Source organism: Callionymus lyra, chromosome 5, assembly GCF_982586985.1.
Source record: "Callionymus lyra chromosome 5, fCalLyr1.hap1.1, whole genome shotgun sequence".
Lineage (NCBI taxonomy): Eukaryota > Metazoa > Chordata > Actinopteri > Syngnathiformes > Callionymidae > Callionymus > Callionymus lyra.
This window is the reverse complement of record NC_141822.1, coordinates 12,442,289-12,466,446: the sequence shown is the minus strand read 5'-3', so window position 1 is coordinate 12,466,446 and position 24,158 is coordinate 12,442,289. Positions and strand designations below refer to the sequence as shown.

Genomic DNA, 24,158 nt, shown 5'->3' with positions numbered 1-24,158 from the left:
CAGAAAAAAATAGAGACAGATTTAAGAGCGAGAAAAAGAGAGAGAGGAGGACAGACACAGAGAGAAAGACGGAAAGAAGGAGGCCAAATTAAGAGACATAAAAAAGAGAAACAGACAGATTTAAGAGAGACAGAGAGAAATAAGAGAGAGAGAGAAATAAGAGGGACAGAAAGAGATGGAGACAGAAATAAGAGAGAGAAATAAGAGCGACAGATGGAGAAAGAGAGAGAGGGAGACAAAAATAAGAGAGACAGAGAGAGAGGGAGACAAAACTAAGAGAGACAGAGAGGAACAGATAGAGAGAGAGAGAGAGAGAGAGAGAGAGGGAGTGAGACAAAACTAAGAGAGACAGCGAGAGACAGATAGAGGGAGGGAGGGAGAGAGAGACAGAGGGAGAGAGGGAGACAAAAATAAGAGAGACGGAGAGAGAGGGAGACAAAACTAAGAGAGACAGCGAGAGACAGATAGAGGGAGGGAGAGAGAGACAGAGGGAGAGAGGGAGACAAAAATAAGAGAGACGGAGAGAGAGGGAGACAAAACTAAGAGAGACAGCGTGAGAGGGCGACAGATAGAGACAGAGAGAGAGAGAGAGGGAGAGGGAGAGAGAGAGAGAGAGAGACAGAGACAGATAGAGACAGATAGAGACAGAGAGAGAGAGAGGGAGAGAGAGAGAGAGAGAGAGAGAGAGACAGAGACAGAGACAGATAGAGACAGAGGGAGGGAGGGTCTGCACCTGACTGGGTGAAATCGGGATTGGGGCGAGAGGCGGCGGTGGGGGAGCGAGGGGACAGGCTGTGAGTGGGGGATCCAGGGAGACTCTCACCAGAGGACAGCGAGTGGTTGAGGGACGTGAAGCTGCGACTGGTGTGCAGCAGAGGAGAAGGTTGCATCGCGAAACGTCGGAACAGAGAGCGACGCCTAAAGACAGAGAGAGTCATTAACTCATTCATGAAGCTGTCAATCAACACATATGATACAATGTGTCAATCATCATCATCATCATCCAAACCTCTCTGGAGTCTTCTCCTTCTTGGTCTTCTTCCCACAGCGGACCATCTTGGACCTGTAGCTGTTCCTGCGCGCCGGCCCGGTCTTGATGGACGTGTTCTCGAACGGCGTGGTGGTGATCGCCACCTTGCTGCCGCTCTGGAGAAGCACAGGTTTCAATTTCCTGTTTCGATTTTTCTATTACTGTTGCCACGGTGACGACGGACAGACCTTCAGCAGCAGCTCCACCACCTCCGTGTGCACCAGACCGTGGACCGCCTCCCCGTTCACGTGAGTGATCAGGTCTCCGGCCCGGAGTCCGGCTCTCTGTGCCGGGCCGTCCTCCTCCACGTTCTGATCCACGACAACGATCCACACGTTACACACGTTACACAAATTCAAGCTTGAATTTAAAAACCTAAATATAAATATAAATAATATAAAATGTTGGTATAATAGAGACACATGATTGGTTGAAAGTTTGATCGAGTAGCTCGGTGCTTTGTTTTATATATATTGTCTGGTTGCAGTATTATGCTTTACATCTTAATATTGATATTTAAAAGGCTACGAATGAAAAAAAGGCTGAATTTAGTACATATTAATTCACCTTTAAAATATTCAAATTACATTTTTCTTTTTTAAACAACATTTGTAAAAGATATATTTAATTAAATTATTTAATAAAATTAAAACTTAAGAATATATCAATTGTTAATTATATAATACATGTATATTTTATATAAATTCTTGAAATCAACATTTCAATAAAAAAGTCTAAACAATTAAACTGATAAATTCAACTATTAATAAACAATATAATAGTGTGTTTAACTTTTGTCTTATCTCAGCATCAAACACCACATGAATAATAAGATAAATTAAGAATAATGATAAATACATGTATTTATTTATAATAATTAATAATTTAAAAAAATAGACTCACAAGTATAGAAAAGTGCTTCTTTAGTTGTTAAGTATAGTATACGTATAAGTGATTAAATTAAGTACTTTAGTATTTTGGGAAACATTTAAAAAGATACTGGAATATTTGTTATACATGTTTTTCTTTCTGAGGTGTAATGAATTTAGTGTCTTAACTTTAAAATATTTTATTTTGACAGACTTATAATATTATAATATCTACATTGTCTTAATCAGGGGTAAAAAAAACTTTGAAAATTTAAAAAAAACTGAAACTAAATCAAGAAAATATAATAAATATGTAATTTAAAAAATATTTAATTAATTAATAAAATAAATATTAAAAAGGACAATATTCCTTACAGTTAACCTTATGTTTAAACCTTGGAATGTAAAGTTAGTAAAATGAAGAAATATAATTGTGATCATGAGGAGACTGAAGAGTAAATCCAGACGTCCTCGTCTCAAACACGTACCCAGACCATGTGGTAGACGGTGTAGACGTCTCCGTCGCAGGCGTAGACTCGGATCGCTCGCAGCGTGAATCCAAACTTCTTCCCGCAGCTGTGGATGACGACGGGCTGGCGGCTGCTGCAGGAGAAGAGGGCGGAGTCTCGGCTGGGGGAGGAGTCTCTGGAGGACGGGTCCGAGGACAGCGAGTAGGGGGAGATGGGACTGGCCAGCGGAGACACGCCGAACATGTCTGGGGGGGGAAAAGACACGGATCAGGATCGTTCCGTCGATTCTTGAGTGGTGCAGTTCCCGGACTCACCAGTAGGGATGGTGAGGGACAGAGTTCCAGTGGAGACGGACTTGGGGACCTTGGGAACGGCTCCGGTTTTCACCTTCACGGCGTCGGGTCTCGTTGCAGCGCTCGGAGCTGCCTGGTCTCCACACACGCCCTCGGGACTCTGGACCTCGTCCCCTCGAGGGGTCAGCTGGTCCAGATGTTCGGAGAAGCTCCCTGGTGAGGATGAAGGACGAGAGATTGTATCGACCGGATCAGAATGGTACCAGCTTCCTCATCTCCTGAGGGACCCGAGGGCCCGCAAACAAATGTGTTTGAGCCTTGACCCACAAGCAACACAAGGGATACCACATTTTTCTTTGGGCCTTCGGGTCACCTTGACCCTGAGCTAACACATGCTAAGGTGTTAGCATGAGTTATCATTAGCATTTTGTATTTGTTGGAAGAATGTCTAGTGATTCTGAATCTACAAAAAGATAAACAACTATGTGGAGACGAGTCGTCACAGAATTGTATTGGTTTGGGTCGATCAAGTATTACTTAAATGCTTCTTACTTAGTTAAACTCATGGTTTGAATTCATAAAAAGACACTTAATCAGGCTTCTTTGAGAACAAAGTTGTGTTTATAATAATGTTCATTTGAGTTTCCTGAGGGGCCACATTTTATATAGTGTCTGTTGTGAGGGGCCACTAGATAAATAAGATGCTGCTCTAAATATAATGTGAAGACGAAACAAAAACCTAAACCTTAAGTTACAAAATTAAGCTTAATAAAATTATCTTTGTATTATTTTTATAGAACTTTTATTTCTTTAACTATCCCACGTTAAACACTTTATTTTCAAATATTTTTACTATATTAATATTCACTTAATCTTTCTGATGCCCAAAAAATACTTACAATATAAAAATAAATATTAAAGAAAATGGTCAAATAAAATATATGTATATGTCGTTTATAAATGAACAATAGTCATATTAATGGTTAAACTAGTTAATAAAAAAATAAATAAAAAAAATAACATTTTAATTTAAGAGCGTTTCTACATCTGTGTGATGAGTTTTCTCTTGAAGTGTCGTCACGTAAATACAGTCAAAGGCTTGTCGTTTGCAGTTGTCAATAAAGTTGTACATGGACGATGGAAGTGGTCTTCGTACCCGACAGTGTGGCGCCGCTGTGTGTGCTGCCCGGCGTGGTGACGTCGTGGTCGTCCAGCTGCAGCTCTCCGGTGGAGAAGGAAACCCTGCTCGGGTCACCGAGACCCGACGACTCTTCTCCTTCGCTCTCGGCCGAGATGGCGAACTTGGGGAGGTTTCCGGGGCGAACGCTCTGGTTGAGGCTGTCGGCGTCTGTGGAGTGAGACAGTGACGGCCTGAGAGCCGCCGCCGCCGCGTTAGACGGTGGAACACTCTCGGCCTACAGGGGGCGCTGTAGTTTACGACAGAACTTTGCTACGATGACTGAGTCAAACCAACATCTCTGTGAAGTCCGGCGTCCAGCTGAGGGAGTCCACGGTCAGAGGACTCTCGCTCTTCTTCTCCTCCGTCTCCCCTTTCTCCTCCAGGTGACCCCGGGACAGATCCAGACTGCTGTAGACCTGAAGAGAACAACTTTAGAGCCAGACTAGGAAGGAGATTCTGCTGCTTCTCTCCAATCTGTCGGTTATTTAATTAATAAACATCATGTTTTAATTCTTGTTATAAACTATTTTTTAAAACGGTAGTGTAAAGTAGTAAGTAAAGGTTATTTGTGTTCTTTTTATTATATTAAACTAAAGCACAATGTATATTTATCATTATTTTATTTATTATTGTGTTCATTTTCTTTCATTCTTTTTATTGTACAATTAATCCATTACCTGTATTACAGTATTTATTTATTATTTTCATTGTCATTCGATCTATTTTTTAAATAACTTTATTTATTGTATTACTTTTTTTTTGTTTGACTTAAAAAAAGTCGAAAAAGATTAAATGAAAATGAAAAAAATTATAATACAGATGTAAATATCCTGAAGTTAAATATATAAAAAATATTAGTAATGAAGTGAAAGATGTCACAAGTAAAATGAACATTTTGAGGTGAAGATAAAGACCAAAAGAGATTTTTTTTGTGGATAAACCTGGATTGATGAACCGAGTTCAGGGATAAAAAGTTAAGGGATAGAAGAAAAAAAAATCAGTTGGTCTTAATTTTCCAGAAAATATGCAAAAATCCACGAGATAAAAAGCAGTAAAATGATGATGAAATGATGAAAATAACAAAATAAATTGAAATTTGATCAAAAATATAGCAGAAATGTTAAAACATTCCGAAAATCAAGATTTGTGAGAAAAAAATGGCTGAATTTGACTCACATTTCTGTATTAAAACAAAACCCGATCACAGGATGTTCTCATCTGCATTTTTCCTCATTTATAACCTTAACATTTTTACTCTGCTGCTCATGTTTTCTAAAGAGAAGTCAGACCTCCAGCAGGTTCTGACCTCACATCAGCGACACAAACACACATAGAGAGCGACTTGAGAAAAACATATTCCTGAGTGAGCTGTGATCCAGTCTCCAGTCCTCGCCACGGATCCTTTGTTCTCAGGCGAGCCAGAAAGTAACAACGGAACAATGAAGGCGTCGTGTTTAATGTTCAACCAAAAAATCCTGAAGAGATTTACGAGTGGAAAATGTATGCAAAGCTGCTGTTTAGTGTGTGCGTGTGCACGTGTGTGTGATGGATGTTTCTGGGCCACATTTCCATATGAATCATCTTCCTCTCGCTCCTGAGCAAAACATCCTCTCAATGAAATCTGGTTCTTATCGCTCTGCACTTGAAGGCCTCGCGTCGAACCTCTCGTCTCCTCCACCAGTTCTCACAAATTAAGTCGTAAACATGGATCTTCTCTCGCTTTCCTGACAATAATAATGCAAGAAAAAATGTCCAATCCATACATTTTGAAAGTCAGTTCCTAATGCTGAGAATTCATGGAGAATTGAATGGTTGAATTTAGATGACCTTCATTGAACATTTTTTTAATCTTCTTAAAGACAGAAATCAATAATTTGAATATTGAAACGTAATATAAATATATATACAGTTTAATTAAAAATGTTTGAATTATATTTATTAGAAAATGTTTTTACCCGTAGAGTTTGATATTCTAATTCCAACTATTCAAACACAAATGTTCTAAAATCATCATTTTTTAATTTATATTCTTTTAAATTCAATATAAAAATGTTGGTATAATGGAGACACCAGACATTACCAAAAGAGCACAGAGCTTATGGATTAGTTATGTGATCTTGGCACGATTGGATGAAAGTATGATTTTTCCGTATGAATTTAAAAATATTTAACTTATAACATGTTTTTTGTTTTTTTTTAAGCATTCAATCTATCTTTACACATCACATGTGTAAAGATAGATTTTATATTTTGTTTTAATTCAACTATTATATCAACTAGGCTTCAGCCTTTTCCTTATTTGGTTTGTTTTAAGTTTTGTGGATCATGAGGAAGTCTGTATAGTGATAGCTGCCATTTGATTGAACATATATTATATTGTAACTGAAATAAAACCATTTCGTTCAAGAAAAGGAAAAGAATGAGGTTCAATACAAATGAGAAAAGAGAAGAATAGAACCAGGAACCTTAGAGAATCTGTGGGAGCAGCTGGAAAACTGTCTGAGCTCCATGTTGAAGTCTTCATCGTTGGTGTCGTCCTCGTCCATCTCCATGTGGTGGTACCTCTCAGAGCGAGCTGGAGGAGGAAACGAACCTTAAATATTTATCTTTACAAATAACACTTAAGATTTCAAAATAAAAGTAAAAAGTTGCTTCAATTTCAATTGAATTACATTCGTTGATTTTTTTTATTGCAAATATGTATTAATGAAGCAACTTGTTTTTAATTTAATTGTATTATTTTATTTAACCTTTTTTTTATTAAAGCAACTGAAAAACATCTGAGATACAGAGAAAAATACAAAAATTAAACAGTCAAACATTTCAGAAAAGAAACATTTTCAAAAGTAACATACATTTTTATTATCATTTATTTTATGCATTTATTTTTTAATAATTCATTATTTATATGTAATTATATGTGAACTTATTATCTCTTATTTCTTAATGTTTTATATTTTTAGTTGTATCTTTTTTTATACATTTTTTTTTTTTTAATTCTATACTGACCATATGAAAAAACACTAAAAGATTGTCAAGATTATTATGAGAGTTTGTCAAGCAGTGAAAATAGCTGAACTTCAATTTAATAATGCAATTTAAATAATAATAATAATTAAAGGAGTTCAACTTGATCAGTGTTTCTTTCCATGTAAACTAAACTAAATATTTCTATTGATGGTTTTGCTTAAGTCAACACTGAACAATTAGTTTTCAAACTGAACTAACCTCACTTCACACTCTTCATCTCACTCCCTCTCAGTAAACTCAGACATGAAAGCGTCACTATGAGATAAAAAACTTTTGAACGGATTTTAATAAAAGCGAATCTCACTGTCGAAGTAGCTGGTGTCGTCCTCCGACTCCAGCTGAGGGATGAACTCGGCTTTCTGCCTCAACAGTCCGTTCCAGTCCAGGTCGTGGAAGAACTGGTGCTGCTTGACCTCGGCGGCGCCACCTGCGGGACACACGGTTTCGCGGTCACACACACACGTGGGCGACCCAAAGAACCCGACCGTACCTGTGCCCATGCGCTCCAGAGGGTTCTGGCGCAGCAGCAGGGTGATGAGCTCCTGGGCGTCGGGGGGCGGAGCCTCCTCGCCCTCCGGCCAGTTGATCTCGTCTGGAAAGAGACGCCGGCGTTAGGAGACGAGAGACGACGGTCGCAGGACGTCTGTGGAGGACTGACCGCTGATGACCTGACCGAACAGCTCCTCCGGAGTGTCTCCGAAGAACGGGACGCAGCCGACCAGGAACTCGTAGAGGATGATCCCCATGGCCCACCAGTCCACGGGCTTGCCGTAGCCCTGCCTCAAGATGACCTCGGGGGCGATGTACTCGGGGGTCCCACACACCTGCAAGGTCACAGGGTCAGTGTGAGGAGAAGACTGGAGATCAGACGCCATTAGAGGTGGAGTTTTAACACAGTCGGTGTCACAGTATTCCTCTCTCTTTGCGCTTGATGGATCTACTGACTCCTTTAAGAAACATCTTAAGACGTTTTTATTTGTTCAGGCTTTTCCTTGATTTTCTGGAACTCCTGTTATTGTTTTATCAGTTTTATCTTGACCTTTAAAGTATATACTTTATTGAATATTGTTTTGATTGTTTAAGCGCTTTGTGACCCTGGTCTGGAAAAGCCCTATATAAATAAAAATTACTTACTTACTTACTAATGTTTTGATTGAGAAACCAGCTCCAGAAATAAGAGTCTTAATCAGATTAAACAGAATAAAACTGATAATGTACAGAGTTAAAAACGAATATTCTGCACTTGTTATATGATTTATTAGTTATATAAGTATAACATAAGGTTCTTAGTTTTATTTATCCTCTTTATTTGTTCTATTTGTAAAAAGTTTTTACCTATCAAAATTAATTGAAAATACATTAAAAAATAAAATGCCAAACATTGTCTTTACCGTTCCTATACATCATTTTCCTTGTTATATTCTGCTCGACAGCGTCCGATAAAGATTCATGACATATATCAGTACCATTGGAATATTAAACATATTCAATGTTTAAACTTTTAATGTTTTTATTGGAAATGTTTTTTTAAGAATTGCATATATATTTTATTAAATCGATATATTTTAATAATACATAATCTTAATATTTTAATTCCTTAATCCAATATACTGTATTCAATTTGTAGTTTTTATTTATTTAAAAATGTCAGTTTAATAAGTTCCACAATGATTGGAAAATACATTTAATTTAGAATATTTGCTGTTGAATTGTTGGGATTAGAATATTTATCTTAAATTGTAAATTATGTATTTATTATTATTAAAAATATATAGAAACTATTGAATTAAATAATTAAAAATACATGCGATGCTTAAAAAAAGATTGGAATTACAACATCAAACTATATGTCTAAAATAATAAATTTGCTTATTTTGAAAAATTTAGAATGTTTTAATTTATTTATTTTATAATTAAAAACAAAACAAATTCACCATTTAAATTTAAAAAAGTAAAGTTTCAACATGTGTAAAAGAAAAGGAGTCACACCTGCTTGTCTGAGAACTCCCGCGCGTCCTTCTCGATGTGACCTTCGTACAGGTTGGTGGTCATGTTCATCAGGCCCACCTTGGACAGCCCGAAGTCAGTCAGCTTGATGTGACCCATGGAGGTGACCAGGAGACTGTGGAGAACAGAACATCAGGCTTGAAAGAAGGATCCTTCAAGTGTTTCCTCGTGCTGTGATGACGCCGCTATCATGGACGAGCTGAAGGAGTCTAAGGTCTCACTTGTCAGGCTTCAGGTCTCGGTGGACGATCCCGTAGTTGTGCAGATACTCCAGCGCCAGAACCGTCTCCGCAAAGTACATGCGGGCCATATCGACAGGAAGTGGACCCATGTTCTTCAGCAGCGTGGCGCAGTCCCCGCCTGCGGACGTCAGCATTAGCTCGCGTCACTCGTCTCCTGACGCGACCACACTCACCTTCCACGTACTCCATCACCATGCAGAGGTGCCGCCGCGTCTCGAAGGAGCAGAACATGGAGACCACGAAGGGGTTCTCGGCGAAGGTCAGGATGTCGCGCTCCACGAAGGCCTGCTGGATCTGGTTCCTCAGGATCAGGTTCTGCTTGTTGATCATCTTCATGGCGAACCTCTGCTTGCTCTCCTTGTGCCGCACCAGGTAGACAGCGCTGTGGAGGACACGGACCCGGTCAGACCCGGCACAGTCAAGGTCAAACATTCACAGTTTCCTCCTTTAGTACTGAATAAAAATAAATTAGTCATTAGTTAACTGAGTATATATACACGTGTATATTTTTTTACTTTTTTAATACTATTTTTTTTTTTGTTCCGTTGCTCCAGATGACTCACCCGTAGGCGCCGTTACTGATCAGCTTGGTCATCTCAAAGTCCAGCTCACAGGGTTTCCTTCGCAGCCTCAGAGCCGAACTCAGACTCTGAGCAACAGAGAAGAAAAAAAAAAAATCAAAAAAAGCTGAAATAGTGAAACATATAAAGATCGATGGTGAACGTACGGAATCTTCCGTCTCCGGGGTTTCGGCGATCCCGCTGTCGGAGCTGGTCAGCTGAGAGAACTCTGGCGGAACACAACATGTTGAAACTTTTCATAGTGTCGACGAACAAAAACTAGTAAGCGTCATCAGAACCAGCACCGTGACAGCAGTCACTTTAAGAAAAAGCTCATCAGAAACATGTCCAATCCCCTCAAGTGTTGCTCCGAGACTCGTCGACAGAGAGACTCGTCCTCCGGGGGTCTTTAAACACGTCTGAACATCTGCTCTGGCTCAGTGGCACGTGGGCAACATCTTGTTTAGCCCTTCAGAAATCGTTGGATTCTAATTAAGTGTAATGATCCTCGTTCTAGTCATTAAACATTAACCCATGAGTCAGTTTTACTCTGATTCACTTGAGTTTTCACCAACAAATACTTTGTTTTTAATAACGTTTCCCGGTGAAACAATCAAGTCACCTTCCAGGGGATCCCGCGTGAGTCCCAGCTGACTGATGATGTAGCGCGGGATGTCCGTCTTGATGCCCTGACCGACTTTGGCGTGACCTTCGGCGGCTTCTAGAAGATGGTAGAACTCTTCGGGGTCAAACTCCTGCAGTTCGGAAGAGAAGATGGAAGGTAAATAATGAGCTAAGATGCTAACATCAGGTCTGTGCTAACACGGTGGAATACAAAAACGATTTAAAACGTTTTAAAACGTACCAGACACTCCAGCAGTCTAGCGGGTCTTGCGATGATGATAAGAACCTTCTTGGCCAGTTCTCTGATGAAGTTGACGTCCTCGCTCTCCGAGCGCTCCGTGGACTGAAACACAACTACCCGTCAGTGCTAGCACGCTAACGCTAATTATAAAAAATAATACTATTATAATAGTACAAAACTGTCAAATTGCAATCAGCACAATTATTATTATTAGTTGAGAACCAAAATAGAATAACATAAATATTAGCCTTCACCACCAGATGGTGCCAGTCTCACCTCTTGCACGAGTCGCTCCAGCTTGTCGGTGAGTTCGCAGAAGTAGCTGGAGGTCACGAGGTCGAGCCGACTCTTCTCCAGGCAGTCGCGGGCGAGCTCGGTGATCTGGTGTTGGGCGAAGCTCAGCACGCCGTCGGCCAGCGGCAGGACGCTGTCGGCGGAGCTGCTGCGAATGATCTCCTGCAGCTTGTCCTCCATTTGTGCCGTGGCCTGCAGGGGGCAGCGTTGCGTTAGCATCGGAACAGAGGCGACATCGTGATCCGTAACGTTACCTTCGGGAATCTCTCCTTGTAGACGTGGTTCATCATGATGATCTCGTTGTCGAAGCAGGACGGAGATCTGCCCGGACTGGAGCGACAGCAGAGTTTCAGCGCTCGTCGCTAACACAGTGATAACACTGGCATGCTAACAAAGCTACAGTGCTAATGTAGTAGGCGCTCAAACAAAGACACACTTGTGTAACAGAATACTCAGAATAGCAAATGCGCCAACAAAAACAATTTTTCAGGATATATTTAAATACTACAGTTGAAAAAGTTCCAAATAATGAACATATGTAGCATTAGTGTCATTAGGCATTCCGTACTGTATTTTTCGGACTTCAAAGCCACCGGAGTAATATTACGAAGCCTTGAATTGTAATACAGGGCGTACAAATAATATTAAGGAGCCTCATGCAGTAATACTACAATGCCTCCCTGAGTAATACAACCGAGCCAACTGAGCTAAACTAGGGAGACTTATGGAGTAATACTACAGTGACTTATGGAGTAGTACTACGGTGACTTATGAAGTTATACTATATTGACTTATGGAGTAATACTACTGAGCCTCCCTGAGTGATAATATGGAGCCTCATGGAGTAATACCACTAAGCCTCCCTGAGTTATACTACTGAGCCATATAGAGAAATACTACGGCGTCTCATGGAGTAATACTACGGAGTCTCATGGAGTAATACTTCGGAGCCTCATGGTTTAATACTACGGAGACTCATAGAGTAATACTACAGAGCCTCATGGAGTAATACTTCGGAGCCTCATGGAGTAATACTTCGGAGCCTCATTGAGTAATACTATGAAGCATTTAACATTTCAGCAGGTTTTCACTGGACGTGATGCTGCACCTGAGGCTGCGTGATCGCGGTCTCATGGCAACCGCGCGACGACATTCTTCCGCCGAGATGCTCTCGGTGCAGAAGTGGCGAGACAGGAAGTGCAGCTCGTCCGGCGTGGGCTGGTATGGCAGCTGGTGCAGCTTCTCCTGTGATGAACAGGACGACTGGAAATGAAGCAAATACATTTTACACATGAAAACTACAGCAGACGCACAAGCCAGAGAAGACGGCAGCGGCAAAGTGTCGACGTGGAGGCCTTGTCTTCTGTTTTCATTCGTTTTTATTGTAAACAAAACTGCTAGGGACTTGCAGGCGCCCTCTAGTGGTGCCTCCATTGTTTTTATTATTTATTTTGTATTTATTTCTACTACTCATATGACCATTTGTTTTTTTGTTTTTTTATGTTTTCCTCTGCTTTTGTTATTTTGGTGAGTAGTTATAATCCCTCAAAATGATTTGTGACTAAAAATAAGAATTTGGTAAAAATAATATGCTTTTATTTCAGCTTTTTCTTTTTTCAAAAGTTGATATAAGAAAAACAACAAAATTATAAAGTATGCATATTTAGCCAGATTTCATTGCTTGTTATGCCTTTATTTTTGCCTGTTGGCCCCTCACAACAGCCACTGTATAGAATTTGGCCCCTGAAGAAATGTAATAACACACCTGGAATCTAGATGAATATATTCAGTGTATATTGGTCCTTTTTTATATTTTAATTCAACTGTATTCTTTCATTTTATTTGATCACATTTTTACATTAGATTTTGTCACTCCTCTGTCTGAAAGTATTTTATGTTCATTAAAAAAAAAGGTAACACTGATGCATGACCATGTAAGATCAACGTTAACAAGCTCATGCTTTTCTAGACAGACAGAGGTGGGTTTGTGCGTTTAGCTAAAAGGTCAAGTCAGTGATGCTCACAGAGAGAGTGGAACTCGGCGTGTTGGTTCCATATCCAGAGGAGGGAAGTGACGCCAGCGACCAGCGACGACCATCAGTCCTGTGGACAACGTTATCATTACATTTCTAAACAAGTGACTCACAGAATCCCTGAAGCAACTTAGAATAATATTTCCAACAAATATTGCTTTTTAATTGGCCAACACAAAACATAGATGTTCCTGTTTATATTGTGCATATGAAGGTGTCAGTGTTTAAGATAAGATAATGATGGTTGTCGACAATTATTCAGAAAACTATTTCCGAACTGTAATACTGTTCCTACAGGATTGAGGAGAGTTTCTCACCGCCGGGCGAAGGAGAAGTGAGCGGAGGCGCTCGGGGAGAAGTTTCTGGGACTGTCTTGTGGACTCGTTCCTGATGAAGAAATAACAACGATCAGTCATTTGAAGATTGATATATAGGAAGATTTATAAAATAAGATTTAAAAAAAAAAAAAATGACAGCTTCATGCAATTCAATACATGGAGAAATTATTTATTTGAGCAAAATCGCTGAAAATTCGGTAACAACAAGACCTTAAACCAGCACTTGAAACAATGGTCAGTTGTAAAAAGAAAAGTGTGTCATTCAGCTTATTGCTTCTGCCTTCGATTGAAGGATCTGTTTGTAAATGGAAAAAGGTTTTAAAAAAATTAAATAATAATAAATAATGTTTTCTTGTAGACAGTATTGTTTTATTCTTTTTTGGCATCATTATATGCATTTGTATAACATGTTTCTGTGCAAATGTAAAAGCTAAATCTGTAGTCAGTCTCTAGTCAAAGTAAACAAGTATCTAAATGAATATAACATTGATTCATGCTATACACACACACACACACACGCACACACTCACCTGCGAGCGAGGAGAGAGGCGAGTGCGGCCGCGGTAAACCCGTAGACTGTCCACTTCCGATCAGACTTTTCCTGTTACTGGTTCTGCAGCTGAAACATGGGGAAAAAAAAGACAAAAGTTAAGAAAAGTAACGATGAATACCATCTTTTCTTCCCAACGCGTTACACAACAATCACTTCTGAGGGTCTATTTAATGTAATATATTATTGTCCTTATTATTCTTATCGTCGACATGTATGATAAGCTCATGAAAACAACATCACGTGCGAGTATCAATGGTTTCTCTACAACACCTGAAACAATATTCTCCACGCAGCCGTTTAATCCCTAATAATCTCGCTAATCACAGCTAGAGGGCGCTCTGATGATCTGCTATTATAGGTGCAAGGTCACTGACGGCAGACACCGAGAGAAGAAGAGAGAACAAGAGGAGAGAAATGGAGAGACACAGAGAGAGAGAGAAAGAGAGTGGGAGATAAGAAATGGAAAGAGAAGGAGAGAGAGGGGAAGAGTGAGATGATAAGAGGGAAGAATAGAGAAGGAGAGAGAGATGGATGCGCAGAGAGAGAGGAAAGTAGGACGATGGGATTTAGAGAAGATCAGGATCTTGTTTCTCTCAGCAGAGTAAAATAACTGGTTTGTTTAGTCAACATTATATCTCACACGAAGGTTTGACGATGATGATGTCATCAGCATGCGACTGTCGCCGATGTTGCCACAGATGTGTATAAGTGGTCAAGTGTGTGTTGTGTAGTTGTGGTTCATATTAGACCAGAAAGTTTCACTTTCACTCTCCACGGCTGCTTTCCTGCTTCTTCACCTCAGCGCTGCCCACTTGACTCAGTTTATAGGGTCCAAACTAAACTCTAAATATTTGAAAAGACAAATTCTCAGTTTAGTTAAGTAACTAATAAGAGCGATAAAACATTTTTATTTCCAAATAAAAACTAAAATCTGAGATTCCTTTCTTCCTACAACGTGAACTGAATCCGTCACAAACTCTTTTCATTTGTTTATTTTCACCCGTAGAATTCAAAAATAGATGAAAGTCTCCGTAGATCTAATGGAACCTGATTTGTGACCTTCGTCAGGAGAGAAAAAAAAGATTCCTCTTTTCTTTCTGCTTCTCTGTCAAAACTGTCAAGCGACGGTAAAAATAGCTGACGAACTCAAACACAAAGTCGGACACACGGAGGATAATAATAGAACAATGTTGATCTAATTTGGTCTTAAAGTGAAGGAAGATGTTATTTGACAATTAAGTTGCACAAAACTTTCTTTGCTTCTTTCGACTTCTTCTACGATGGTTACGTTTATAAAAGGTTTAGCCATCGTTGCCCTTGAGAATACATGACAGTCTAAACCACGTGAATTAAATGAATTTTGAATCAAGTTTTTTTTATCCGTTTCATTTTTCTTTTTTCTAGCATGATTTCAAGTTTCCGTGTCTCAAAGCCAGCGTAGGAATCTGTAAACCGTCGATTTACCGGTCGACTCGGTTTGAAGCCCATGTGTTGTCCCGAATATTAGGTAGTGACCGAATGAATGAGATTGCTGGTACAATCTGTGGAAATAAGTTTCCCTGCACAGTATTTGGACTTAGAGAGTTATTCAGAGAAGCCAGTTAATGTTGCTTCGGCATTTTTAAATGTATTTTACTGGCATTTCCAGGGAATGACACTCGGGACACATTGCAAGGAATATGTCTCCAAGAATCTCCTAATTTCCCAAAGGAATTTCCCAAGGGACGAATTCCATCTATCGGTGAAATGCCCCAATATTCTCTTAAAACATCTTGGGGAGGTTTCTGGGGAGAGGAGAGTATTGGCTTCTTTGCTGTGACGGATACAGATAAAGGTGGAAAATAGGAGCACAGGGTTAAAGCTCAAAGCTTGTGTTACAGTTTCTCTGTGAAGCCCAAAAAAACCATCAATATTAAAGCAGCTCTATGTTATTTTTAGTGGAGGGACGCCAGTGGACTATAGCGGTAGTGTTTAGCCCGAGGGGAGACCACATTTCCCATGAGCACTCGCTAAACGTTGCAAAACTTGCCATGACTTCCATTGTCTGAAAGAAGGATAGATATCGATGAGGTCATGAATCATATTGTTGATAATGAAATATGATATGCGTTATGACGGCTTTGTAAGTAACATAACTTTAACTTCCTTTTTGTACAGTAATTCGCCCCCTTAATCACAACCAGTGCGATATGTAGCATGTTCACAACATCCTCAAGAACATCAAACGTGATGATTTTAAGAGCCAATAGTAAACATTATTCTGGTGCAGATGACAGGTTGTTAATAGTTGTTTTAGTTGTTTAATAATTTAGTTTATTCTGTATGATGTATGTAAGAGTATAATTAAAATATGTTCTCATTTATATCTAAACAAGGAGCATAATCAACATTATTATCCATCATTAGCTTCAAGTGATCAGATAAAAGATAGGCAGGAAAACATACTGGAAAAAAAACCCACCTAGAATATTTTTCAAGAGCCGCCACTGCTTAGGGGTTTACTTAGAAAGAACCGAGTACTTCCTTATAAAGGTTCAGACATGTACAAGAAAAGTAAATGCATACTTCATCAGGGTCCTGTATGGTACAGTTACCCCCGAGTGAAAGTGAAATAAAACCGTCTCTAAAGATCAAACGTTCAGTGTTAGATACTCTCGTCGAAAGGTAAACCGTTTCCATGAGGGTCTGGAAACCAGTGTCAAGACCAGGGTTAGTTGTGGGTCCAGATATATATCGACATCAAAGCAAATCAGGTTCTGACATTAATGGTAGAAACATAGACAGAGTCTGTCTCAATGCAAACACATTCCAGTTTGGTTTGACATCGATGTCATACACCCGTGTCCAGTCAGAGACACTGTTTCGTGAGGAAGAGAACTCAAATAAAAGCACCAGGTGAGGGTAACAGCTACTGTCCTGGACTGGTCAGGTTGACTAACAGACTAGCAAAAAAAGATCCAGACAAAGCAGAGACAACAAACACTCTTGATAGTCCGGTTAGGATGCAGACGCTTTAGTGTGGGTTGCATTGTGCGTCATGAACGAGCATACATTGAATTCTGTGGCGACAAATATAGTCCATTCCATACTGTAAGTATAGAATTCAGGGTATGAAAAAGATGATTAAAAAAGTATTATATACAAAAAATAATGAACATGATGGTGGTGTTATTACTTGGTCAATAGTGTCTGTTGTGATCTCACTAGTGCCAAAACCCTTTGGGAACTCTGACTGAACCATCTCTCACCTTGGTATTGACAAATAAACTAGTGTTTATGTGTAACTCTGAGCTGACAAAAAAAGAAATCACAACTCTAAGATCTTTATCCTCCGTTTCCCCAAGTCATCTTTTATGACTTTTGAAGTTTTTCTTGTTGCATCAATGACGTTAAAATACCGACATTGGACAGAACCAAAGTTTCGTCATCTTTACAAATCCCAAGCATGTCGTGACTCTTGTCGAGATCTAAATATCATGTCTCTCAACGAGCACGGCGTTTGTTCTCTGGTCCAAGATGTCCACCGGCGGCGCTTCATGCTAAGCTGCTGTGCCGTTTAAAATAGGTCATGACGGGGATTAAAAATAAATATCAGTTTTACCAATACTGCGGCACAAAGTCCCAGAACCGAGTGGCTTAGCAGCCGACCGGTCCACACACAGCGTGCGACGAAGGGACGTGTTGACGCTTCAGTTCAGATGACATTCAACAATCTGTCGGATTAAGCTAAAGATGTTAAATGATCCCTTTAGTGGATTAAACATTAAAACGCTCTCGGGTTGATGAGTCTAATTGTTTCAACCCAACTACCCTCTCGGATCCACAACAATCAGCGTCTCCACTTTCCCTCCGCAACCGGAGCACCAACGACAAACACACAATCGTCTCATTGTCTAAACAAAACCGGCCGCACACAATAGCTCGGGAGGAAACACCCAGAACCCGACTCGTACCTGACGACTATCAAGTTCACCTCAGCCCCAGACGAGACCTGGACGAGAGACTCCAGACACTTGTGCGCCACGTCCACATGGGAACGAGTCCTGGATCAGAAAGTCGGTTGGTCAACACAAATACATTTGAAAACCAGATCCGTGTCTTTGTCCAGAGGATAAAAGTAATACACAATAATAGCAGCGGAATTCAGTGTAGTCGGAGACAGCTGTTTCATTCATTTCCATCAGGGTTGAAGTGTTAGTAGAACCAAGTTTAGAAATGGTGAAAAAACTTTTCTCTGGTTTTGTGAGAAAATACACATGCGTGACAGTAAAAGTTGGAGACACAGTTTTCATGACATTGCAATTACAATTTTCTACCAGTGGAGGGAGTCAGAAAAATAAGTTACATTTTCTGTTAATCTACTTTAATAATGTTGGATAAAACCGCAAGAACCAAAAATTTGCGAATCTATTGATATTGTGATTCCCATCATGATATATTATTTTCATATAAATTTGCCATGATATGAAATTTTTAAATCAATCTCAAATATTACATGAGGTTATGTTTGGCTTTAGTTGACAACAAAACACAGAATTTAACAGATTCATAAAAACGGATGTTTTTTTTATTTCGATTTGCAAAATACAAACAAAAAAAACTTTAAATTTGTTGAGAATTGAAGGTGAATAAAATAAATGTTTTCAGCACTGTTATGGTGACTTTTATAATGATCTCAAACATTTAAATGCGAATTAATATTACGTCTGATTTGCAGTGGTTATGATAGCAATACCACGATTAAGCTAGCATGAATTTGTTAGCATTGACATTAATAATTTATTGCAACAACAGATAATAGATTTCATCCTATTATCATGATTTATGTTTTTTTATATCAGTCAACACTCAGAGAAACGACTGGTTTGATTGATGAAGTCAGTGTCTTCAGTCAGGGGGCGGAGTCACACGACAATGACACGTTAACACATAGTCGGGTATACGGTAAAAAACAAACAAGATTTTCCCCCATTTTCTGACGAGATAAAGTTTTTAACTTAACTCGATATCTGCAGAAGTGACATTAAAATGCAATGATTCCGCTCATAGAAGCTACTATGTGTTGCCAGGTTGGTCCGTCAAATTAGTTCCCTTTCAAACATGTTGGTTTGAAGTAAAAATAGCTCAATTGTGTCTTTTTAATTCAATCTTAAGCACAAAAGAGGTTGTGTTTTGGATGTTTATTTTCTGTTGGACGGGTTTTAAATTTGATTGGGGAGGCTTTGTCTCCGTGCACCGCTTTTTTAAATAAAATAATTTTCTTTAGTACAGTTTTCCATATTTTCCATAAGCCACAACTCATATTATACATGATTATTTATTTATTTATATATATAAAATATAAATGATGTATTATAATACATTGTCTAGTTCCATTTATAATGAACTGGCCATTTAATAAAACACCCGAGTCATGCGGTTGACAAACAAACAGATGACGTGATTATGAACCGTCACTCTCAGGACCAGCAGGACACGACATGCCGGCACAAGACAACCTGACATCTGCTCTTGTTGTGGGTCGTTAGTGTTCTGTCGTCTCGACTGTACGTGAAGAACCATCAAAAATAAACCCCCTGCAGGAAGACACGCTCCTGGTGCTCCTGGACTCTCAGTACCTCTTGGAGCGTCGCAGGCGGGATCTGCTGTAGAAGTGCGGAATGTTGAAGTTGGACATCAGCGTCCAGAAACCCGAGTCTGGCGAGTCCATGTCGTGCCACAGCGGGAGGTGAAGAGGTCGCCCGGGTGAGGAGAGGAGCGGGTTGTCCGGACTGACTGGACCGGCACCGGAACATTCCTGACTCCGGTGGATTTTATGTCCAAACTTCCTCTGCACATCTGCAGCGAGCTGCGGCATCTGAGCAGAGAGGACGAAACCGTGTCCTCCGACGTCCTCTGTCGGCCTCGAGCGATAATCCGGCGGCGGACGTGTGATCCGGGTCGAGGTGTTGACAGGAGCGACCGCGGCGGAGGTCCGACACCGAACACCAGCTGACTTTGTTTGTCTCGCAGCGACTGCAGCACAAATCCTCCCGCTGCTCCCGTCAGCTCCACATTCTGAGCTCATGTAACCGGCAGATACCACGTCTGTGGGGGGGCGGGGGGGGTCTGCAGGCGGGAGGAGGGGGGAGGCTCTGCTGCTGGAGCAGGACCAGAACTCTGCTGGCTCACGGCACATGTTGAGATGCTGCATGTTTCTCAACGTTAAAGCTGTGTCGCCGCAGCAGAGACACCAGGTCCAGATGATCTACTGATGAACGTGAAGCACCTTTGACTTCCTGCGAGCCCGGTGCGTGTGCGATGTCATTTCCTGCTTGTCAACGTTTGGTCTCAGCGGTTCACATATCCAGGAGACAACCAGGTCCAGAAGGTACGACGATGATGATGATGATGAAATCCTCCCACACAGACGAGACAGAAGCCTGAAACCATTGATGAACTGTATCTTTGAACTTTGACCCCTGCATGAGAGCAGGGGTCACATGACAGCGACGGATCAACCAGGTCCAAAGTTCAGGTCTACTCTGATCTTGGATCAATCAGCATCATCTGATGTGTACTTGTGTAGTAGACTCGAGTGAAAATGAGTGATATTGTTAAATAAGTAAGTCATTTTTATTTATATAGCGCTTTTCCAGACAAGGGTCACAAAGCGCTTAAACAATCAAAACAATATTCAATAAAGTATATACTTTAAAGGTCAAGATAAAACTGAAAACACAACAGGAGTTCCAGAAAATCAAGCACAAGCCTGAACAAAAAAACGTCTTAAGATGTTTCTTGAAGGAGTCAGTAGATCATCAAACTCAGAGGAAGATCGTTCCAAAGCTTAGGATCAACAGCCTGGAAGGATTTCTCTCCTCTGGTCCTGAACCGTGTTCAGGAACCATCAGTAGATTCTGATCCACAGACCTCAGAGCCCGAGCTGGGGTGTAAGTCTGGATCAGATCAGTGATGTAAGGAGGAGTCTGACCATAAATAGATCTGAAAGTAAGAACCAGAATTTTAAAGTTGATCCTGAAAGAAACTGGCAGCCAGTGAAGAGTTTTAAGGATCGGAGAAATGTGAGTTCTTCTACTAGAGTTGTTAACAAATTGAGTGAAGAGTCAAGGGAAAGAGAGTGAGATTTAATTTAGCAAGAGAGTTGGTTAGTAGAAGGAGTGAGAGAGTTAATAGAGTAGGAGAGTGAGTGAAGAGCTAGTGAAGGGAGAGAGAGAGAGGGAGGGAGAGAGAGAACGAGTTAGATGGTGACAGAGAGTAAGTAGAGTGAGAAAGAAGAGTGAGATAGAGTTAGCAGAGGGAGTTAGAAGAGTGTGTGAGACGGTTATAATGAGTAAAGAGCTAGTGAGGAAGAGAGTTGTGAAAGAAAGAGAGTGAGAAAGAAAAATGGAGAGAGTCAGTCGAGTAAATCAAGAGTTAGAAGAGTGTGACAGAGGGAGATGGAGTTAGTAGAGCGAGAGAGAGAGTTAGTGAGAGAGTGAGCAAGGAGAGTAAAAAATAAATAAATGAGGGAGTCAGTCACTTAATCCCTTCACAGGTCAGTATGTGCTGGATTCTGTCCCAGCTACTCGGGGTGAGAGAGGGACAGGAGACACTGGAATGGTCAGTAACTCACACAGTACTATGAGTCAAGCTTTGATTGTGAGAGGAAATCAGAGTTAAAAGAGAGCATCAGGTCTTCATCTTCTCGTGGTCATGTGTTCACGGATCACGTTCAGAGGACGGGCCACAAAGTCAGAGCGGAACCTTGTCGAGTCACCGGACTCTCCGGCACCGTCAGTGACCCGGACTTCCGAGTCAGGACCAGTAGAGAGAGAGACCCAAAGTCACCAGAAGTCGTTTGGGACAGAAGTGCCTCGCTGGCGTGAACGCGGTACGTTGGCGTCCCCGCGGGCCGACAGCCGTCATTCTAATTCCAGCTCTGACCCGGTTCCGCGTTCCACATCCGAGGCCGGCGGCCGGGTCGCTGCTGACGACACCAGGTTCTGGCGGTTCTCGCCCAAAAAAAAAACAACCAACAACCTTTGATTTAATAGTCAGCAACATGAGTTGTCCCGGTGACGGACACTGGTCATGTGACTCAGAACCAGGAACAAATGATCCAGAAACCAAAACATTATGACCACCTGCATCATATCAACAGGTCCATCTCCTGCGACCTCTACTCTCAGACTGAACAAGAGAATATTGAAAACATGTATTTTTTTTAAATTGTATTTCACTGACGAAGCACACAGACGACTGCTCTTCACGACGTCTTCTCTCCGTCTGCAGCTCCGACTCTCTCGCTCTCTCACTCCATCGTCTCCTCTATGAATGCTCACAGGCGGGTCAAAGGTCGTGTTGGTGGGCGGGTGAGTGTTTTCATTCACACTTTCTCCAGACCAGAAACTGCTGCTGATGGTGGGTTTTTTTTTTGTTTCGTTTACTGCCACAGCACAAAAGAAAGGGAGAAGAGGGAGAAGAGAGGAAAGTGAGGGATGACAGAAGAGAGAGAAGAATGACAAGATATTGGTGAAGAGAAAAAGAAGAAAATCAGTGCAGAGAGAAAAAAAAAGAAAGAAGAGGGACATAGAGGGTGTGGACAGGGGTCTCTGGCATGTGGTCGTAATGTTATGGTACCAAAAGGACCAGGACCGTGAGAGACACCAGCAGAGCTCCCTGGTCCCGGAAGAAGCCGCAGATTTGCGACACTTTGATGTTCCACAAATCCGACTTAGCAGATGAAAGCAGAGAATCAACCTCGGCGGGGGGAGGGGGAGGCATGGATGGTGGGATGGTTGGAGGGCGAGGAGGAGGGGGGTTGGACCCGCAGCGTTACACAAGTCCTCTCAAAGTCAGCGGACCTCGAGGAATTCTTACCTCCAGAAGTGGAAGGCGTGCAGGGGGCTGCAGGGGCTGCAGGGACTAGTGGGAGTGGGACTCAGACTCCGAGGGGTGAGGCTGAAAGTTAGATTGACGGAGGTGAGAAGACTTGACACGACCCTCCCCCATCCTGGTGACATGGACATGATCACACTCACACTGACGGACAATGACATGCAGGAGGGAGACACCTGTAGGACACCAGAGTACCTGGAGGATACCAGAACACCTGAAGGACACTAGAGTACCCGGAGGATACCAGAACACCTGAAGGACACTAGAGTACCCGGAGGATACCAGAACACCTGAAGGACACTAGAGTACCCGGAGGATACCAGAACACCTGAAGGACACTAGAGTACCTAGAGGTCAATGGTGTACTTCCTGTTCTTCATGGTGCCTTAATGGCAGTAGAATAACCAGAGGATATAAGAGTACCTGAAGTACATCAGAATGGAGACTACAGAATCTGAAGGACACTAGAGTAACCAGAGGTCAATAGAGTAACGTAAGTACACCAGAATACCTGAAGGACACTAAATAACCAGAGGACAGTAGAGTAACGTAAGTACACCAGAATACCTGAAGGACACTAAATAACCAGAGGACAGTAGAGTAACGTAAGTACACCAGAATACCTGAAGGACACTAAATAACCAGAGGACAGTAGAGTAACGTAAGTACACCAGAATACCTGAAGGACACTAAATAACCTGAGGACAGTAGAGTAACGTAAGTACACCAGAATACCTGAAGGACACTAAATAACCTGAGGACAGTAGATTAGGGCAAGTACACCAGAATACCTGTAAGGCTTTAAAATAATCTGAAGGACACTATCGTACTCAGAGGACGCCAAAGTTCCCAAAGGACACCAGATTACTTGAAATACACTAGAATACCTGAAGGACACTTAAGTAACAAGAGGCCATTAGAGTACACGGAGTACACCAGGATACTCAAAGGTCACTAAAGTACCCAGAAGACAATAGAGTACCTGAAATAAAACAGAATATCTGAAGGAAGCTAGAAAATATGAAGAACACTTGAATATCCAGAGGACATAAGAGTAACTGAAGTACAGCAGAATACCTGAAGGACACTAGAATACCAAGAGGACATAAGAGTACCTGAAGTACACCAGAATACACCTGAAGGAGCTTAGCGACCGACACTAGAGTTAGCAGAGTGCACTCCCGAATAACTGAAGGTCACTAGAGTACCAGGAGGACATTAGTGTACCAGAAGGATCACATAATATCTCAAGGACACTAGAAAATATTATGGACAATATAATACAGAGAAGACGTAAGAGTAGCTGAAGTACACCAATTTACCCAAAGGTCACTAGAAAATGTGAAGGACACTAGTTTACCCTGAGGACACTAAAGTACCCAGAGAACATTAGCGTAGCCGAGTACACCAAAATGCTTGAAGGACACTAGAGTACCCAGAGGACGACAAAAAACCAGAAGGACACTAAAGTACCTGAATGACACTAGTGTACCTAGAGGACACTAAAGTACCTG

General features: G+C 41.1%; 1 protein-coding gene across 5 annotated transcripts in view; it reads right to left on the bottom strand.

Moving 5' to 3' along the window:
• The window catches only part of mast4 (microtubule associated serine/threonine kinase family member 4), a 68,858-nt gene that overhangs the window by 3,977 nt on the left and 40,723 nt on the right, over positions 1 to 24,158 (bottom strand). For 2 of the 5 annotated variants that reach the window (XM_087790990.1, XM_087790994.1), the window contains 23 exons: positions 13,742 to 13,830; positions 13,191 to 13,260; positions 12,865 to 12,943; positions 11,949 to 12,103; positions 11,095 to 11,170; positions 10,823 to 11,032; positions 10,547 to 10,648; positions 10,304 to 10,436; positions 9,685 to 9,910; positions 9,295 to 9,503; positions 9,101 to 9,239; positions 8,862 to 8,994; positions 7,531 to 7,696; positions 7,363 to 7,464; positions 7,177 to 7,299; positions 6,308 to 6,417; positions 4,137 to 4,258; positions 3,819 to 4,033; positions 2,684 to 2,875; positions 2,388 to 2,614; positions 1,219 to 1,341; positions 1,010 to 1,146; positions 734 to 918 (listed from right to left, as the gene is read on the bottom strand). In XM_087790990.1, the coding sequence (XP_087647116.1) occupies positions 734 to 918; positions 1,010 to 1,146; positions 1,219 to 1,341; positions 2,388 to 2,614; positions 2,684 to 2,875; positions 3,819 to 4,033; positions 4,137 to 4,258; positions 6,308 to 6,417; positions 7,177 to 7,299; positions 7,363 to 7,464; positions 7,531 to 7,696; positions 8,862 to 8,994; positions 9,101 to 9,239; positions 9,295 to 9,503; positions 9,685 to 9,910; positions 10,304 to 10,436; positions 10,547 to 10,648; positions 10,823 to 11,032; positions 11,095 to 11,170; positions 11,949 to 12,103; positions 12,865 to 12,943; positions 13,191 to 13,260; positions 13,742 to 13,830 (3,323 nt within the window). Of the gene's footprint in view, positions 1 to 733; positions 919 to 1,009; positions 1,147 to 1,218; positions 1,342 to 2,387; positions 2,615 to 2,683; positions 2,876 to 3,818; positions 4,034 to 4,136; positions 4,259 to 6,307; positions 6,418 to 7,176; positions 7,300 to 7,362; positions 7,465 to 7,530; positions 7,697 to 8,861; positions 8,995 to 9,100; positions 9,240 to 9,294; positions 9,504 to 9,684; positions 9,911 to 10,303; positions 10,437 to 10,546; positions 10,649 to 10,822; positions 11,033 to 11,094; positions 11,171 to 11,948; positions 12,104 to 12,864; positions 12,944 to 13,190; positions 13,261 to 13,741; positions 13,831 to 19,382; positions 19,525 to 22,626; positions 22,708 to 24,158 lie in introns of those variants that run through there. The other 3 variants (XM_087790991.1, XM_087790992.1, XM_087790993.1) reach the window with 3 other exon arrangements.